Below are 20,254 nucleotides of genomic sequence, written 5' to 3' on the forward strand. Positions count from 1 at the left end.
CAAAATCTGCAACAAGTATTTAGAGCAGGAGAGAGAGTAGTAGTAGATACAATGGAGATAAATTCATACCATTAAGAACCATATCGTTTCACTTTGCTTTTTATTTTTGTCAACTGGAGGAGATAGGAGTAGTAGATAGATTTGAGCGCGTAGTAGGTTTAAAAAAAATTCAAGCGCGTCGTCTTTACACAGAAAATCCCCAAATCCCAGTCATTCGTTTCGGATTCACTGATTCAGCCGGCGTCTTCCCCCGTGGACGCCGGAGCTGCAAAGAGCAGGAGGACTGGAGCCTGGTCATCCGTCCGTGCACCCTCGCCGCGCCGGCCACCACGACCGCCATCACCACCTGCTCCCGCGCCGAGCTGCTGGCCGGGGGCTACAGGCCGAGCTGCAGCAGCGTTTCCCCGGCAGATCACGCTGGAGGACTAGGAGACGCCGTCCACCACGGCGGAGCAGCCACTGCTGGCTTTGCGGCTGCCACGTCTGCGCCTTCGTCACCGTGGTCGCGCGGCGCCAACTTCAGCTCGGGATTGGGGTTTGTAAGTTCATTCCAGCGCCATGGTCACTAAGTGTTTGAGTTTATGTGTCAGCTGAGCGAAGCCTAGCACAGCAAAGGAAAGACAATGGAGGCGGCGGTGGTGGTGAGCGCGTCGCGTGGCGCCTTGGGGGCTCTGCTCTGTAAGCTTTCTGATCTGCTCGTGAGCAAGTACAAGCTGCTCAAAGGAGTCAGGGGGGAGATCATGTTCCTTAGAGCTGAGCTTGAGAGCATGTACGCGTTCCTGGAGCGGATGTCAGACGCGGAGGAGGAGCCCGACAAACAAGGAAAGTGTTGGATGGAGCAGGTGCGTGAGCTGTCCTATAACATCGAGGATAGCCTTGACGAGTTCATGCTCTGCATCGAACGTGAGCCCAACAGCAAGCCACATGGCTTCAGCGGGTTTATTGAAAAGAGCCTGAATTTCTTAACGAAGGCCAACACTCAGCACAGGATCTCCAAGGAGTTCCAAGGCCTGAAGAGCCGTGTCATGGAAGTGAGCGAGCGGCGCATGAGGTATAAGGTCGATGACATTGTCACCAAGCAAAGCCACACACCCGTAGATCTTCGCCTGTTGTCACTCTATGCTGAGACAATCGGCCTTGTGGGTATCGATGGGCCAAGGGATGAACTAATAGAGCTAATGATGGATGAAGATAGTGCTTCTGCACGGCAGCTGCAGGTGTTCTCTGTCGTAGGATTTGGAGGTCTTGGCAAGACTACACTTGCAAATGCTATTTATCGCAAGCTAGAGGGGAAGTTCCAGCACAGAGCTATTATTTCTGTGTCCCAGAAGCCAAACATATGGAGGATTTTTAGAAATATACTTTCTCAAGTTGGCTTTGTAACACCGGAGCACACCAACATGGAAACATGGGGCCAGGATGAAGTTATCAGGACACTCCAAAACTTCCTTACAGGCAAGAGGTATATGAGCTTGTGATTGACTTTAACAAGAAGCATTTTCTCATGTGTTGCTCTATTTTCTGTGGAAGCTGCTATTTTAGCTTGTAAGTATTCTGTTGGCGTAGGAGCTTGGTGCTCTTCTTTGAGATTGATGCTTCTGATTGAGAAGCTTACATCATCCCTTTTTGCAAGGCTTTAGAGCATCTCCAGTCGCGTCCCTCAAAAAACGTCCGGCACAAATGATTTGGGGCACGTTTAGGACCGCGCCGGACAAAAAGAGATCAAAAATCTGTACAGAAAAGAGACCCTTTCCAGCCGCGTCCCTCAAACAGCGTCCGGATGCATGCATTTTAATAGAAGGGACCACCCCATGTGGGAAAAGTAGGTGAGAGAAAGTGTGGGGAAAGAGAATGGCATGTGGGGACTAGGGGCTGCATGCATGCATGCATATGGGCTCTCATTTTGTGTCCGGCGTCCCCGGTAGAGACTCTATGACGCGATTTTCTCCATTTCTTGTCCGCCGTCCCCCAAACGCCGTTTGGGGGACGCGACTGGAGATGCTCTTAGATCCTCTTGGTGGGTCATTCTATTAGAGCAACAGAACCGGAAATTTCCTGAAACCTGCTCTATAATCATGCGATTTCTTCAACCCTTGAAAGATCTGCTGTCAGCCTGTCACCATAGAGATGAGGAACACGATAGGTACTAGGGGAACCACCTATTGGTGAGGCGGTGTGGATTGTTGGTCAGTGGTTATACAACGTCACCCTCCATGGTTTTAATCGTGGTGTCCACCTTTATGCACACACGTGTGCACCTAAGTTAGAGCAACCATGATCCTCGATCTTGGTGTTTGTGCGTGTGCATCCACCCTTAACAGGAGAAACCATAACCATGTTGAAAAAATGACTCAATAGTGAGGACTCTGATGTTTGATTCTTGTCTCGAAGTTCCTCTATTCAGCATTATTAGTATCTTCTGAGATCAGCATCATGACTTCAAGTACACAGGATAGCATTGTGAGTTCTCTATGTTGTTTTGCAAGTAAATTATTTTAGGCTTCTATCATGGTGTTTCTTGCTAACAAGTGCTGTTTTACTTGGTTCTGAAACTTATGCCCCTAGGCCCTACGTTAGAGACTCATGTCAGGGTTGCAATGATCATTGACACTTGTACGCTCTCCTGTGTTTGTCTCAGCAGTCCGACCATCATACTTCAAGTCCAACTAAAAACACCTTTGTGATATACAAGCTACATGCCAAAATTTATTCAACTTGTGGGTATTTGTGGCGAATAGCCCAAATTTATGGATATTTGTAACGAGTAGCGTAATGGTATTGGCGATTCTGTGGCATGCTTGTAATCGGGCGGAACTGGATGTGGGGTGTTGGTGTCGACTGCCGGCTGCTCTGCACATGACACATGACATGCAGGAGACTGCCCGTTATTTGCCTATCTAAGGGTGCCCTCCTGCTACGTCCTTAAATATATGAATATCTAGGCCTTTCTTGGCCCATCTTAACAATTCACTTGCCGAATGAGCATATGCGCCATGTATGTTTTAGAATTCAATTCATAGAGAGTTTTTTGGTTAGCCTTTTGCACCTCACTTGCATAGAGAATTTTACTTTTTGCCTGATGCTTACTATACTTCACAGAAAATTATCTTGCAGGTACTTTATTGTAATTGACGACATATGGGATGAGACTGCATGGAATATTATTAAGTGCGCTCTTCCAGAGACCATGAATGGTAGCAGAGTGATAACCACTACGCGAATTGATACAGTTGCTAGAGTGTGCTGCTCCAATCACTATGACTATGTATATAAGATGAAGCCACTAACTGACAAAGACTCGAGAAAGTTAATTTTCAGCAGAGTCTTTGGTTCGGAGGATGCTTGTCCTTCATATTTGCGAGAAGTTTCAGCTAAAATTTTGAAAAGATGCGGTGGTTTGCCACTCGCTATTATTACTGTATCTAGCATTTTGGCTAGTAAACAAAGTAAGCTGAAGGGGCAGTGGGAACATGTTCTGAATTCTTTGAGCTCCAACTTTGAAGTGAATCACACCTTGGAAGGAATGAGACAGATACTAAACCTTAGCTACATCAATCTTCCTCATTATTTGAGAACATGCATGCTATATTTGGGTATTTATCCAGAGGATTACACCATCGAGAAAAATGATTTGGTCAGGCAATGGGTGGCCCAAGATTTTGTAAGTAAGTTGCACGGGCGAGATCTGGAGGATGTTGCAGATAGTTATTTTAATGAGCTTGTCAACATGAGTATTATTCAACCAGTTGATATAGATCCTAACAACGAGGTGTTATCTTGCCGAGTACATGATATGATGCTGGATCTTATTGTACACAAGTGTAGAGAAGAAAACTTTATCACTGTAACAGATGACTTACAAGCCATGGCAGGGCTGCCTAATAAGGTCCGTCGACTCTCCCTCTACCTGGATGGTGTAATAGATGACACAGTACTGGGAACCACTCATCTCTTGCAAGTAAGAGCGCTTGCGAGATTTGGTACCTCAACATATGCACCTTCTCTGTTGGATTTCAAGCATCTCCGGGTTCTAACTCTTGAATTTCCAAGTGGAAACCATGGGCCCAAGATACTCGACCTTACTGGTATGAGTCATTTGTTCCAACTGAAGTATTTAAAAATCGTAGCATGTGGTGAAATAGCACTACCAAGGAAAATCCAGGGATTGGAGCAATTGGAGACATTGGAATTAAGAACATCCAGCATGGTTGAAATTCCAACAGATGTTGTTAATCTGTGTCGGTTACTGCATCTGGTCATTCCACAAGTGACACATTTGCCCAGTGGGATTGGTAATATGAAATCTCTACGTACTCTCAGAGAGTTCAGTTTGGGCCTCAACTCAGTAGACACCATCAGAGACCTTGGAGATCTGACCAACTTGAGGGATCTGCAAATATCATCTTTTGGTGGGGTGCAATTGGATGACATGGAAAAGGGGCAACGGATGGATGTATTGAGGCATTCTCTTGAAAAGCTTTGCAACCTCAGATACCTGCGTATGGATCCTTATCTCCCTAACATATGCAGAGATGCATTAAGTTTCATGTCTGCTTCTCCCTGCCTTCTTCAGAGACTCCATATTTGGTGCATGTTATCGAGGGTTCCCAAGTGGATTGGAGAGCTCCATTTCCTCTATGACCTTGAACTCGTGGTTGAGGTGTTGGATGATTTTGGGATCCTTGCACAGTTGCACTCCCTTTTGCACCTTAAACTGCACGTCGAAGGAACTCTTAAAGATAAGGTCACCATATGCGGCAGTGGATTCCTTGTTCTCAATCATTTTATATTCTCCTACATCAGGATATCAGATCTTACATCAGGTGCATAAACCAGAATTGCGAATTGCCCAAGCTCCATAAACTCGAGGTAAGATTCAATGAGCAGTACGGGAATGCGCCTGTTGGCATCGAGCACCTGTCAGGCCTTACTGAATTTTCTGTAAGCAATGGAGGGTATAATGCCGTGGAATCCAGCAGAAGTGTTTCACAGTCCGCATTGAGGAACGCCATGGACATGCACCCATGTCGTCCTGCAGCGAAAATCAACCCTTGTGGCAATTCGCAATTCCTTCGGTGCTTCGACGATGACGGCTTCAGTTGGAGGAAGTACGGCACCAAGAATGTCATCGGTGCCAAGCAACCCAGGTCAGCACACTTGTACCTGAATTCACCTCACGCACATTCTTTTTTGGCTCATCGTGTGACCGAGGTGGGATGAACAGAGCTCATGTTGAAATGAAATCTTGCAGAAGTTGCTTCCGGTGCGCGCACAAACACACACAGGGCTGCCGTGCGACGAAGCGGGTGCAGCCAACTGAGAGCGACCCGCTCCTGTTCCACGTCGTGTACATTGGAAAACACTCCTGCACTCCACATCCACAGCCTGCTCAGGAGCAGAGTTCTGTCTCCAAGGGGAGCGTGCAGGGGATGGAGTGTGACTCAACTAGGAACTACCCGACGGGCGATATGCCGCACCGGGATACTGATTACTGGGATAACTGTGGTTACTTCTGATGAAGGACTGCAGCGTGTTTCGGAGGAACTATGTTCTCTCTCGGTGATGTAGATGATCCAGAATTAGGCGATGACATCGTATCTCTTTGTGGTTCATGTATCTTTTATCCTGATTCATCATGAGCCTTCCTGGTACGTGTGAGCAATCTGTAATAAACACAAGAAAACATACTTTATCTTCTTCATCTATGAATTTCCTTTCATTTTATTTGATTGAGTAGACTAGACAATGATGTAGCTGATCCTGGTCCTGCTAGGCTATTACTTGGATAAATTTTGGTTAACGATCTGTGTCCTCACGTTCTGCGGCAGGTAGCTAGCTCGGAGAACTCCAGGTATATTTAGCCTTTATTAACCATTTTGAGGATACACACAAGGTGGATTCATAATTCTTGTGAAGTAATTTCATCAACAACTTGTAATACTATTACTCCCCCTGTTTCATAATTCTTGTTGTGGTTTTAGTTCGAATCTGAACTACAACCACGCCAAAAATTATGGAATGGAGGGAGTTTGTTGTAAAATTTCATAATCAAACTCAATATGTAGCTTGAGAAACAAACATGATTTTTTTAAACATTATCCCCATTTACAACCCAATTTGAACTAGCTACTATCCATAGCAATATTTGTTATTATTTGGTTCCTAGTGTTATGTTTTGAATAGAATTTACTAACATAACGGATGGATATTTTATCTGTCTTTATTTATTTCTTCTTATAATATTTTATGACTTTTATGGTTGACTATTGAGAGTACCTCACACGCGGGAGTGAATGATGAGTTCTCGAGCATGTGAGCATATTAGCATAACCCCATGAAGGCATGGGCATTTAGAACACACAATTTTCTGCATGAAAAGCATTTTATCATGAACCACAATTCACCCCGGGCCGCTTCTAATGAACTAAAAACCTGAAAGGCTTTGCTCAAGTTTTTCGATAAGGAGTATATATTAATATCAAGAAGATACCAATTACACCCAAACTTAGTTTTTTAAAAGATCTTCATACCTTTAATTACAAAGGGGTATCGAGCCATCTCAGTTCGTTTTTGTGTAAGTTTGGCTGGTTTTAGGAGAAAGGGGTTGTAATTGAGCAAACGCCCTGAAGCAAATCATCGAATATCTGAAATTTTTGCAGCAAATCCGTGGAAAATGAAGAAGGGACACACACAGAGAAAGAAAGGTATCTCCTATTCTCCAGCACCATCATCCGTACGAATCAAAAGATCAGCTAGCATCTGCCCCTTGGACGATGACCGATTGCCTACCACACCAACTCACCAAGGCCACGGATAAACAATACGAGGAGTGTGTACGCCGCGGCACCACGTCATGGTAATGGGGGATCAGCTAAGCATAGAGTTTGCATGGAAGCACAGACAAGGGGATTTTGTTATTGCTTCTGGTGGGGAGTCCCATGCAATCCCAGAGGATCAGTGCCAATTGCCCAAAGGGGGTGGAGAGCTATCAACCGTACGCACACTAGAACTTCTTTTTCTGGTAATTTTGATTATCATATCACGGGGAGATCTGTGACAATCATTGGTATATACTGGCTGATGGTAGCCCTAACTTGCAAGTTGCAACTTAGAATAATCAGAAATGGACGAATAGAGAAGGACGTATGCCAGAAGGATGATCATAGATCAAAGAAGTGAATTTAATCCAATCGGAAGAAGAAAAAGAATCCGCTATTAGAGCGTCTCCACCAGATGATGTAGATGTAAAACAACTATCATATACAGCACCTTAGCCTCCAAAAAACAGCTCCAACAGATGATGTAGATGTAAAAAACGATGCAAATTTATTTACATCTTGATGCAAATTTTGCACCACGCGATGCAAATATCGTATACCAACGGCCATGCTCGAGCTCCAACAGTCACTTTGTCGTTCCCTAGAACCCCACCCGCGCGAGCCCTGGCGCCAGTTCCCGGGGAAATTGAGTGCCGCCGCAGCAGGCTCAAGCCCTAGCGCCTCCGTACGCCGACAGGTCTTCGTCGCGCCCAAGCATTGCGCAAACCGCATTCGGTGTTGCTCTGTCGAAACCGAAGGGGCCGAAGCCCACGACGAAGGGCAAGGCGGCTGGTTCGAAGAGGGCAGCGCCGACATCGTTCGTGTCGATGCCAACCGTGCCCGCTCCTCCAAGAACCAAGAAGAAGATGGTCGGCAGGCGTGGAAATAACCGCTCAGATGCCACCGTCCAGTTTGTTGTCCCTGCGCCACCCCCACCGCCGCCCTAGCGTGGAGGAGCCAGTGTTCTCGCACGCGTCGCCGGCCGGTTGCAAGTTGGTCAATGAAATGACTAAGAGGTACATATTTTCAATTTTTTTTGCAATTGTGCAAAATCAAATGCAATACAATGACATAGAGATGTATTACCTTGTTTTCAATATTGTATTATCGATGACGAAACATCATGAATGTGAGAAAAGAGATGGACGTAGAAACAAAGATGATGAAGAGGCAAGAGACATAAGGGTTGCGTGTGTCCGAGGAGAGGAAGGCATCGACCGAGGAGCTCAAGGCACAAGTTGAGGATAAAATATTGATATGGAAGAGGTTCGTCGAGAGAGGAGAGGAAGGAAAAGCTAATGTTCATGGACACTAGTGGCATGAGCGAGAAGCAAAAGCAATGCATATAGCTATGTCGCGATTAGTTGTTGCCAACAAAGCAAATGATGGGACACATGGGTGGCATGGCTAGTGGCATTGGAGGAGCTTCCATGGCCGGCGGCATTGGATGAGTTTCCATGACCGGCGGCTTTGGTGGAGGCATGCTCGGCATTGGATGCTACATGGGGAGAGGCATGCCCAGCATGGGAGCATACATGGGTGGCGCCAAGCCCGTCTTTGGTGGAGGCATGCCCGCCATGGGAACCTACATGAGTAGAGTCTTTGGAGGTTCAATGGGTGGAGGCATGGGAGCTTTCATGAGCGGAGACACATGTGCTTCCAGGTGTGGTGGCATCCCTTCCATGGCCGACGGCATGAGTGGTGCTTCCATGGGTGGTGGAATGTCTGCCAACACCACCTATGTTGGTGATGATGCCAATGGAGAAGAGACACCACAAGAAGATGGTACCATTGGAGGCATCGGAATCACGAAGGCATCGGAGGCAATGGAGGGGCAACCGTCATTGAGCCATGATGGGTGGCTTTGATATGGTCCTTGTGTGTCTGTGGAACAATGTTGCTTGTCTATGTTTATTTGTCAAACTTCGCATATGTCTGTGTGTACGGTGAACCATGCTATGCTTGTTGAATTATGCAATGCTTGAACTTGATGATATGTTTGTGTCTTTGTGATGAACTTGATGATATGTGTGCTTGATCAGCATATGTGACATTTGTTTCATAATATTCATCAAAGTTCATCCATATGTTTGGAAATCTAAACCATACATCACCAAGGTGGTGATGTAAAATACATCCTCTGTTGGAGCACTTTGAGAGAAAAGGCGATGTATTTTACAACATCTGAGTTTTGAGAGCAAAAATGAGTGATGTATTTGTTAAGATAAGTACGTATATAGCCAGGTTGTTAGTATAGATTGGTTTGTTAGTAACCGTATGATTTATCTGTAACAACTTGTACTTATCTGTACATCTCTTGTACTCCACGGCAAGCCTCTGGCTGCCCCCTATATAATGAGATAATCGGTGACCTTGTTCGGCACCGCAGCCTAAACCAATCTACTCTGTAAGTTTATATGGTATCAGAGCCTCATTGACCCATGTCTCTCGTTCCCCACGCCGGCTCTTCCTCCTCCTCTCAACTCGCCCCCATGCCAATCACCTCCTCTGTCACCGTGCGCCTTGGCCACGAAAACTTCATGCTCTGGAAAGCCCAGCTTCTCACCCACCTCCGGAGCCACTCCCTCCTTGGCCACATCGACGGGTCGACCATTGTCCCTGTTGAGACCATCACCAAGACTACCGGTGATGGCGATGACCGCCGGAATGAGGAGGTCGTCAATCCCGACTACGCCACCTGGTATGTCCGGGACCAGACCGTGCTTGGCTGCATCCTCGCCACGGTAATTGAAGACATCCTGGCGCACATCATGTCTGCGCCTACCGCTCGCCAGGCCTGGAGCATCCTGGAGCGGATGTTCGCGTCAATGACGCGTGCGCGCGCGATCCAAACGCGCGCCCAGCCCGCCGTCGCCAAGAAGAAGGGGACCCCTGCTGCGGACTACTTCCGCCACATGAAGACGCTGGCCGACACCCTTGCTGCTATCGGCCAGCCACTGCGCGAAGATGAAGTCATCGCGTACATCCTGGCGGGACTGGGCCCCGACTACGACTCGCTCGTCACCACCCTCACCATCAAGGCAGACGACCTGACGCTGGACGAGGTATATGCTCACCTTCTTGCTTATGAGCACATGCATGATCTGCACGACTCCGACTACGGGCTTGGTGGCGGCGCGTCTGCCAACTTCACGTGCCGTGGCGGTGGTGGCCACGGCAATGGCGGGCATGGCGGCAATGGTGGCAATAGCAACTACTCTGGTGGCCAAGGCGGCCACAACAACAACTCGGGTGGTCGTGGCAATGGTGGCGGCTACCGCGGTCGTGGGCAAGGCCGCGGCAATGGAGGTGGCCGTGGCCAGGAGCAAGGCCGCGGCTCTGGAAGCAGCAGCACCAACTCCAACAACGACCAGCGCCTTGTCTGCCAAATCTGCAGCAAGATAGGGCACGTCGCCATACGCTGCCGCCGCCGCTTCGACCACGCCTTCATTGGGGAGGAGCACTCTGCCAATGCTGCGACAACCTCCTACAACGCCGACCCAACCTGGTACATGGATACCGGGGCCACTGATCACATCACCAACGACCTCGATCGCCTCCACATCCGCGAGCGCTACCACGGCAATGAGCAAGTGCACGTCGGCAATGGCACAGGTTTGCATATTTCCCATGTTGGTCATAGTTCTATTAATACAAATGCCAAGCCTCTCCACCTACGCAATGTTCTCCATGTTCCACACATTACTAAAAACTTGCTTTCCGCTCATAAACTCACCAATGACAATGACGTTTTAATTGAAATTCATCCACATCACTTTGTTGTCAAGGATCAGGTGTCGAGGGCAAGGCTCCTACAAGGGAGGTGTGAAGGAGGTCTCTACCCCATCGAGTCATCGTCAATAAGCGTCCCTAAGTGTGCCATGCTCACCACTAGAGCAAGCAAAGAGCAATGGCATCGACGCCTAGGTCATCCATCCCCTCAAGTGGTCAATTCAATCTTGAGTTTAAATGAACTTCCGTTTTGTAACGTCAAGCTAAGAGCCATCAGCTCCCATTTTGTTTGTCTACTCATGTCTCCACACAACCTCTTGAACTCATTTATACCGATGTTTGGGGCCCTGCCATCACCTCTGTTGGTGGTTTTAAGTATTATGTGAGTTTTGTGGATGATTTTAGCAAGTTTACATGGATCTATCTCCTTCATGCAAAATCCGATGTTGAACCTGTCTTTTACAAATTTCAAAAACGTGTTGAATTACTTCTTGACAAGAAAATCAAATGCATCCAATCTGATTGGGGAGGCGAATATCGTCGCCTTCACAAATATTTTGATAACACCGGCATTGCTCACCACGTTTCTTGCCCTCACACCCACCAACAAAACGGCTCCATTGAACGGAAACACCGACACATTGTCAAAACAGGCCTCTCCCTCCTTGCTCAAGCTTCCATGTATGTCACCTTTTGGGATGAGGCCTTCACCACTTCAACCTTCTTGATCAATCGCCTCCCTACTAGAGTCATTGAAAATGCCACACCCCTTGAGCGTCTTCTTGGAGACAAAGCCAAACCACACTACGGCATGCTTAAGGCCTTTGGTTGTGCGTGTTTCCCTCACCTTCGCCCCTACAATTCCAAGAAACTCATGTTTCGCTCCAAGGAATGTGTGTTCATCGGTTACAGTGACCATCACAAGGGATACAAGTGCCTTGACACCTCTACAGGCCGAGTTTATATCTCATGAGACGTCGTCTTTGATGAAACACTTTTTCCGTTCTCTCGCAAATATGATGCTACCCTCCACCCACCCATCTACACCGAAACTCACCTAACGACTGATTCTGGCATTTGTACTAATGGTTCTAATGACCCTCAAGGGCCTATGCAATCTCGTGTTGTTTCTGTTGCTGCAGGTTCTCTGCCGACCACGCCCGGACGTGCGGATGTTGCCCCTGACGTCGATCACGCGGGCGATCATGCAACGGGCCATGCAGCCTCGGGCCAGTCTTCCGAGCTGGGTCGTGCGCCCTCCTCCCCGGCTCATGCAAGCCCCGGCGTCTCCTCGGTTCAGCACTCGGACGCCAGCTCGTCCACCACGGCTTCGTCGTTGCCGTCCTCCGCCACTTCCTCGCCAGTGGCCACGCCGTCCTCTGCCACGGCTGAACCTGCTCCTCGTCATCACATGGTCACTCGGAAACGTGACCACACCTGGAAAGCCCTACAACGTACCGATGGTACTGTCACCTATGCGGCCGTGCGCGCCGTGCCTGCACCTTCTGGCGATACTGTCTCGGCTGTGGCTTCAGCACCTGTATCTGTTGCTACTGCTCTGCATCATCCTCGCTGGAAAGCCGCCATGGATTCTGAGTTCTCTGCTCTCCAACAGAACAAGACCTGGCGCCTAGTTCCTTTTCGCCCTGGCCTCAATGTGATTGACAGTCGCTGGGTGTTCAAGATCAAACACCGGCCAGATGGTACGGTGGATCACTATAAAGCTCGTCTCGTCGCCAAGGGTTTCAAGCAGCGCCACGACATCGACTACGACGACACATACAGTCCTGTCATCAAGCCCACAACCATTCGTGTCATCCTCTCTCTCGCCGTGACGCAGGGGTGGCATATGCGGCAACTCGACGTCGACAATGCTTTTCTCCATGGTTTTCTCGATGAGGAGGTCTACATGTTGCAGCCACCCGGTTATGTTGATTCTCGGTATCCGCAGCATATATGCAAGCCGGAGAAGTCGCTCTATGGACTGAAGCAAGCACCAAGGGCCTGGTTTGCACGGTTGAGCAGTAAGCTACACACACTTGGTTTCACTGCCTCTAAGACTGATGTTTCTCTCTTTGTCTACAAGGATCATTCAGTCACTATATACATGCTAGTATATGTGGACGACATTATTGTAGTCAGATCAACTGCAAGTGCTGCTGATCATCTACTCAAGCAACTTCAGTGCGACTTCCCTGTCAAAGATCTTGGCCAGCTTGGCTATTTTCTTGGTATTGAAGTCAGGAGTATGGAAGATGGAATTCTTCTTTATCAGCAGAAGTATGTCACCGATCTGTTGAAGCGCACAAACATGCACCAGGCCAAGCCCGTCTGTACCCCTATGTCATCTTCAGACAAACTGTCTCGCCATGAGGGTGAACCATTACTAGCTGCGGATGTTACTCAGTATCGCAGTGTTGTGGGAGCACTGCAATATCTCACACTCACTCGGCCAGACATTGCATACAATGTTAATAAGGTGTGTCAATTCCTTCAGTCTCCAACCGATATACACTGGGCTGCAGTAAAGAGGATTTTGCGATATCTGAAGCACACGTCCTCGCTTGGTCTCTTCATTCAGCGATCCTCGTCGCTTCTCCTTAGTGGCTTCGCAGATGCCGACTGGGCTGGATGCCCAGACGATCGATGTTCTACTGGCGGGCATGCTGTATTTCTCGGAGGGAATTTGGTGGCTTGGAATTCCAGAAAACAGCCTACGGTCTCACGCTCGAGTACAGAAGCGGAGTACAAATCCGTTGCTAACGCCACTGCTGAAATCTGCTGAAATCATGTGGATACAAGGGCTGCTGCAAGAACTGGGTGTTTTTCTTAGGAGAGCGCCGTGTCTGTGGTGTGATAACTTGGGAGCTACTTATCTGTCAGCAAACCCAGTATTTCATGCTCGAACAAAGCATATTAAGGTAGATTACCACTTTGTTCGCGAGCGTGTGGCACAAAAGGCGCTAGACATTCGGTTCATCTCTACCAGTGATCAGATAGCTGATGTTCTCACTAAACCCCTTGCAACACAGTTGTTTGTCAGGTTCAGACACAATCTTGGTATGGCTATGCCACGTCCAGATTGAGGGGGACTGTTAAGATAAGTACGTATATAGCCAGGTTGTTAGTATAGATTGGTTTGTTAGTAACCGTATGATTTATCTGTAACAACTTGTACTTATATGTACATCTCTTGTACTCCACGGCAAGCCTCTGGCTGCCCCCTATATAATGAGATCATCGGTGACCTTGTTCGGCACCGCAGCCTAAACCAATCTACTCTGTAAGTTTATAGTATTTGATGTAAAATATATGCTTGCTACATAAGTTTTGTACTACTTTAAAAAATGTATACTCCAGTGAAGGAATAGGTTAATAAAATTTGTAATTGCAGCACATGAGCTTTATCTGAACTAAACGGAGAAAGCATCAGATTTATCATACCACAGTGTTAATGTAAACATCCACTTCGTTATGCTAAACATCAGAGTTACACCAGAGGACGCGAAATCTGAATCGCCAGCTCTGCATCATCATCATCAACAAGAGAAAAAAGATACATTACTCACGCACGATCTCAGAGCTCGCGGAGATCCACGATTGCAGAGCGTGGCATGCCAGTGGAGGAGAGAGTCAGGAGTAGAGCGGGCGCTCGGTCCATGCGCCGGCGACGTGTCCGTTCTCGCAGACGTATGCGCGCACGACGGGCTCGCCGTCGTCGTGGTAGCCGTAGAAGCTCCTGAGGCAGAATGCGGAGTAGAGGTCCCACGCCTGGGTGCATCCGCAGAATGCGCAGTCGACGGCGACGGTGGGGCGGCGCGTGTCCCGCAGCGCGCGAAGTCCTGGAACACGCCGCGGAAGACCATGTACTTGCGCCGCTCCTCCGCGTGCACGCACCCGGGCCAGTCGCAGATGTACATGCGCAGGCGGTCGCCATGGAAGCGGCTCGCCAGGAGCTTGTTGCCCTGCTCGTGGCTCAGCGTCCGGGAGCCCGACGCGAGGCCACGGGCCCCAGCCACCTTCGCGGTTTCCGCCGGGTCCTCGACACCACGCCGCGCCGTACCTCATTAGCTGCCAGTGCCGGTGCTGGTGCCGGTGCCGGATTCCATAATTTATATGCTTTAACCGCTGAACCATAACCAAAAAATACACACTTAACAATCCTAGGTCCTAACTTTTCATTATCAACATGAACATAAACAGTGCAACCGAAAATTCTCAACTGTGAATAATCAACAGGTGAACCAGACCATACATCAATAGGAGTTTTCTTATCAAGCGGAATGCAAGGTGACCTGTTTATCAAGTACCAAACGGTGGAGGCTGCTTCAGCCAAAAAACGTCTATGCATACCAGCATTGGACAACATACATCGAGCCTTGGAGATGTGGTTCTGTTCATCCTCTCCGCCACACCATTCTGCTGAGGAGTATATAGGATGGTGTGGTGTCTGATAATGCCTTCGCCGCTGCAATAATCATTGAAAGCAGTAGAACAAAACTCCATGTCATTATTTTAACTTTCTTTTCTGTTTGCTTCTCTACCATAACTTTCCACTTTCTAAAAGCATCAAACACATCAGATTTATGTTTCAGAAAGAAAGATCATACTTTTCTGGAGTAATCATCTATGATAATAAGTATGTAATTTGCACCACCAAGAAAAGTTTTGCGGGAAGGTCCCCAAACATCAGCATGCACATAATCTAGAATCCCTTTAACGATATGAACAGAAGCATTGAATTTAACTCTTTTATGCTTACCAAAAATGCAGTGCTCACAGAACTCAAACTTACTCAAATTGCAGCCATCTAGCAAGTCTCTCCTGTACAATTCTGTCATGCCATGTTCACTCATATGTCCAAGACGCATATGCCACAGATTAGTTTTATCAGGTTCATCAGGAATAACAGTAGCAGCAATACCAGACAAAGTGCTACCACTCGTCAGAAGTTAGCCTCCCTTTAGTATATGAATTTGGATCACAATATAACAGGTACTAAGAGAATCTCTAGCCGAAGTACAAAAACTTAGAGGACAAAAATACTCCCTATAACTTAACTTTCTATATTTATCCCTCTAAATTTTGCGTCGTAGAACCAAACCCAAAAAACTTAGAGGACTAATTTTTTTCAACATAATAACAAGTGGATTTATAATGCATATAAGTAGATCCATAATGCATATATAATCATATAAATTGATAGCATCATCTAAAACCGACAAATTGATAGTCATACAAGTTGATGGCACAATCAGACACTTGTTAACCACCGAACATCTCCACTAGTCATCATCTAAAGCAAACTTCCTCCTATTACAACACATTACTAGAATATGGCGCCTATTCATCATGGATGACATGGACGGAACATCTCCACTAGTTCTTTGATTGAAGTTGTCATAGATCTCTTCCCAAATTTGCTTGAATGGTTGCTTATCCCCAACAAGTGTTTGATGATGCCATGCAAAGTACAAATCATTGTCCTCATCCTCACTCTATTTTGCTTCTCTCTTCCTCTTGCTACGAATTTAAACGAACAATCATCATCTTCATACGGCAAAATTCACCAAATTTCACTAAATAAAAAGTGGATAAAACACACCTTAGCGGATCGGGTGCTGGTGTCGGCGTTGGCGCTGGTGCTAGTGCAGGGGTCGCTGCCAGCGCCAGAGCTGATGTCGGAGCTGGAGCCGTAGCCGGTGCCGTAGCCGGTGCCGGTGCCCGCACGAGCTCCAGGGGGTCCTTCAGCCCCAAATATGGCGAATGGCGGCGGCACATGGAGGAAGAAGACATGCCGGAGGTGTGTGGCCATGTGAATCTAGTTGTACCTCGACGAATCTCGGCCGCCATCACTCGAATTCGTCAGCGTCGGCGACGGATTTGCTCGAGGTTGCGCTGCCCGTTTCCGACGATATAGGTTGCCAGCGGCTATGCGGAGAAGATAGGATGGCCGGGGGAGCCTACGAGGATTCGGCGGTGGCCGGTGTGATCACCGGACTATTGAACGAGCAGCCGGCGGCGGCAATGCGATGTTGGGGGGAGGAGCGGAGGTGAAGTCGAAGGAGTAAAACTTTTTGCCCAGCGGCCGCAGAGGAGAATATTTAGGGGCCGCTGTCGTCGCGGTGGAACAACAGATGCCATGGGATGACTTAAGTTGGGGTCGGATGTGCGCTAGAGGATTCAGGGGAGGGTTTTGTTAACAAGGGGAATGGAATGTGGTACCAGTATGTATTGATGAACTTGGCCTGTGGCCAGAGGTTGAAGATTGTACGGTACAAGATCTGCTATATCCGCTACTCTTTTGATCTCCCCCGCAGGGGTGTGCCACCTCTCCTTATATAGGGGGAGGGGTGGCTTACAAGGGAAGAAACCCTAATGGAATCTTTGGTGAGCTAAGCTACTTTATAAAGCTTCTTTGGCCTTGCTGACACCAGTTCTGTCTTTAATCAAGGATTGATGACCTCCTCCGGTATCTTTTATGTCACCTTCCGCTTTGGCGATAGGGCTTCGATTAAAGCTGAAGTGATTCTCTAATCCTTGTTCTTCTGTCCTTGGTGGAATCTTTGACCAGAATGCCGACATGCTACAGTTGAGCCTATGCTGGTTCTCCGGTATCTTTACATTAAAGCTCCGGCAACTCTTATGTTATCCGTATTCCGGCATACCCCTCCTGGGATACCGGCTTGTACTAACTTAGCACAATTCTCTTAGCTTGGGCACCCGGATTAATCTTTAATCCGGTACACAAATGCTTAAACATGGCAAGTTTGCTAGGCTCATGGCCTACCGGGGGCCATCCCCCGACATTAGTCCCCGAAGCTGATATAGTCCGGTGGATTATATCCGACGGGCCATGCCAGGTTCCCACTTTTGACGTACCAGATTAGTCCTTCCTGTTTCAATTTATATACTTTCGGCGTCTTTGCCAGAATCACCCTAACTATCCGATCTCAACAGAGCTTTCCGGCATCGTTTGCCGGTTGCTTTGCCATTAAACCTTCCTCGATGAAGTCGAGAATAACTCGAAAACCGCGCCTGTCAGTGACATGCTGATGACGCGTAAAGCACACGCCCGTTGGGAACCCCAAGTGGAAGGTGTGATGCGTACAGCAGCAAGTTTTCCTCAGTTAGAAACCAAGGTTTAATCGAACCAGTAGGAGTCAAGAAGCACGTTGAAGGTTGATGGCGGCGGGATGTAGGGCGGCGCAACACCAGGGATTCCGGCGCCAACGTGGAACCTGCACAACACAACCAAAGTACTTTGCCCCAACGAAACAGTGAGGTTGTCAATCTCACCGGCTTGATGTAACAAAGGATTAACCGTATTGTGTGGAAGATGATTGTTTGCAGAGAAAACAGAAAAACAAGTATTGCAGCAGATTTGTATTTCAGTATTAAAGAATGGACCGGGGTCCACAGTTCACTAGAGGTGTCTCTCCCATAAGATAAAAGCATGTTGGGTGAACAAATTACAGTCGGGCAATTGACAAATAGAGAGGGCATAACAATGCACATACATGTCATGATAAATATAGTGAGATTTAATTGGGCATTACGACAAAGTACATAGACCGCCATCCAACTGCATCTATGCCTAAAAAGTCCACTTTCAGGTTATCGTCCGAACCCCCTCCAGTATTAAGTTGCAAAGCAACAGACAATTACATTAAGTATGGTGTGTAAATGTAATCAATAACTACATCCTCGGATATAGCATCAATGTTTTATCCCTAGTGGCAACAGCACAACACAACCTTAGAACTTTCATCACATCGTCCCGGTGTCAATGCAGGCATGAACCCACTATCGAGCATAAATACTCCCTCTTGGAGTTAAGAGCAAAAACTTGGCCAGAGCCTCTACTAATAACGGAGAGCATGCAAGATCATAAACAACACATATGTAATAACTTGATAATTAACATAACATGGTATTCTCTATCCATCGGATCCCGACAAACACAACATAGAGCATTACAGATAGATGATCTTGATCATGTTAGGCAGCTCACAAGATCCAACAATGAAGCACAATGAGGAGAAGACAACCATCTAGCTACTGCTATGGACCCATAGTCCAGGGGTGAACTACTCACTCATCACTCCGGTGGCGACCATGGCGGTGTAGAGTCCTCCGGGAGCTGAATCCCCTCTCCGGCAGGGTGCCGGAGGAGATCTCCAGAATCCCCCGAGATGGGATCGGCGGCGGCGGCATCTCTGGAAGGTTTTCCGTATCGTGGTTTTTCGCATCAGGGGTTTCGCGACGGAGGATTTAGGTAGGCGGAAGGGCAGAGTCGGGGGGCTGACGAGGGCCCCACGCCACAGGGCGGCGCGGGCCCCTCCTTGGCCGCGCCGCCTTGTGGTGGTGGCCCCTCGTGGCCCCACTTCGTATGCTCTTCGGTCTTCTGGAAGGTTCGTGGCAAAATAGGACCCTGGGACTTGATTTCGTCCAATTCCGAGAATATTTCGTTACTAGGATTTCTGAAACCAAAAACAGCAGAAAACAAAGAATCGGCACTTCGGCATCTTGTTAATAGGTTAGTTCCATAAAATGCACGAATATGACATAAAGTGTGCATATAACATGTAGGAATCATCAATAATATGGCATGGAACATAAGAAATTATCGATACGTCGGAGACGTATCAGCATCCCCAAGCTTAGTTCTCGCTCGTCCCGAGCAGGTAAAACGATAACAAAGATAATTTCTGAAGTGACATGCCATCATAACCTTGATCATACTATTTCTAAACATATGTAATGAATGCAGCGATCAAAACAATGGTAATGACATGAGTAAACAAGTGAATCATAAAGCAAAGAATTTTCATGAATAGTACTTCAAGACAAGCATCAATAAGTCTTGCATAAGAGTTAACTCATAAAGCAATAAATCAAAGTAAAGGCATTGAAGCAACACAAAGGAAGATTAAGTTTCAGCGGTTGCTTTCAACTTGTAACATGTATATCTCATGGATAATTGTCAACATAGAGTAATATAACAAGTACAATATGCAAGTATGTAGGAATCAATGCACAGTTCACACAAGTGTTTGCTTCTTGAGGTGGAGAGAGATAGGTGAACTGACTCAACATAAAAGTAAAAAGAATGGTCCTTCAAAGAGGAAAGCATCGATTGCTATATTTGTGCTAGAGCTTTTATTTTGAAAACATGAAACAATTTTGTCAACGGTAGTAATAAAGCATATGAGTTATGTAAATTATATCCTACAAGTTGCAAGCCTCATGCATAGTATACTAATAATGCCCGCACCTTGTCCTAATTAGCTTGGACTACCGGATCTTTGCAATGCACATGTTTTAACCAAGTGTCACAATGGGATACCTCCATGCCGCCTGTACAAAGGTCTAAGGAGAAAGCTCGCATTTTTGATTTCTCGCTTTTGATTATTCTCAACTTAGACATCCATACCGGGACAACATGGACAACAGATAATGGACTCCTCTTTAATGCATAAGCATGTGACAACAATTATTATTCTCATATGAGATTGAGGATATATGTCCAAAACTGAAACTTCCACCATGATTCATGGCTTTAGTTAGCGGCCCAATGTTCTTCTCTAACAATATGCATGCTCCAACCATTAAGGTGGTAGATCTCTCTTACTTCGGACAAGACGGACATGCATAGCAACTCACATGATATTCAACAAAGAATAGTTGATGGCGTCCCCGTA

The 20,254-nt window shown here is 47.2% G+C and overlaps 1 protein-coding gene across 1 annotated transcript; it reads left to right on the top strand.

Moving 5' to 3' along the window:
• Positions 1-623: 623 nt before the first annotated feature.
• Positions 624-5,516, top strand: LOC124647963 (disease resistance protein RGA5-like). The gene is made up of 4 exons (XM_047187801.1): positions 624-1,462; positions 3,115-4,786; positions 4,834-5,147; positions 5,252-5,516. The coding sequence occupies exons 1-4, from the start codon at positions 624-626 to the stop codon at positions 5,514-5,516; spliced, it is 3,090 nt and encodes a 1,029-aa protein (XP_047043757.1).
• The last annotated feature ends 14,738 nt before the right edge of the window (positions 5,517-20,254 follow it).

The sequence above is a fragment of the Lolium rigidum genome, chromosome 4 (genome assembly GCF_022539505.1).
Source record: "Lolium rigidum isolate FL_2022 chromosome 4, APGP_CSIRO_Lrig_0.1, whole genome shotgun sequence".
NCBI lineage: Eukaryota > Viridiplantae > Streptophyta > Magnoliopsida > Poales > Poaceae > Lolium > Lolium rigidum.

What these genes read in the sequence shown, in the direction of transcription:
- LOC124647963 (XM_047187801.1), top strand. Translation starts at nt 624, where the DNA reads ATGGAGGCGGCGGTGGTGGTGAGCGCGTCGCGTGGCGCCTTGGGGGCT. An exon ending in AACTTCCTTACAGGCAAGAG is followed by an intron (nt 1,463 to 3,114) that starts GTATATGAGCTT and finishes ATTATCTTGCAG; the next exon opens with GTACTTTATTGTAATTGACG. An exon ending in TCCTTGTTCTCAATCATTTT is followed by an intron (nt 4,787 to 4,833) that starts ATATTCTCCTAC and finishes AGGTGCATAAAC; the next exon opens with CAGAATTGCGAATTGCCCAA.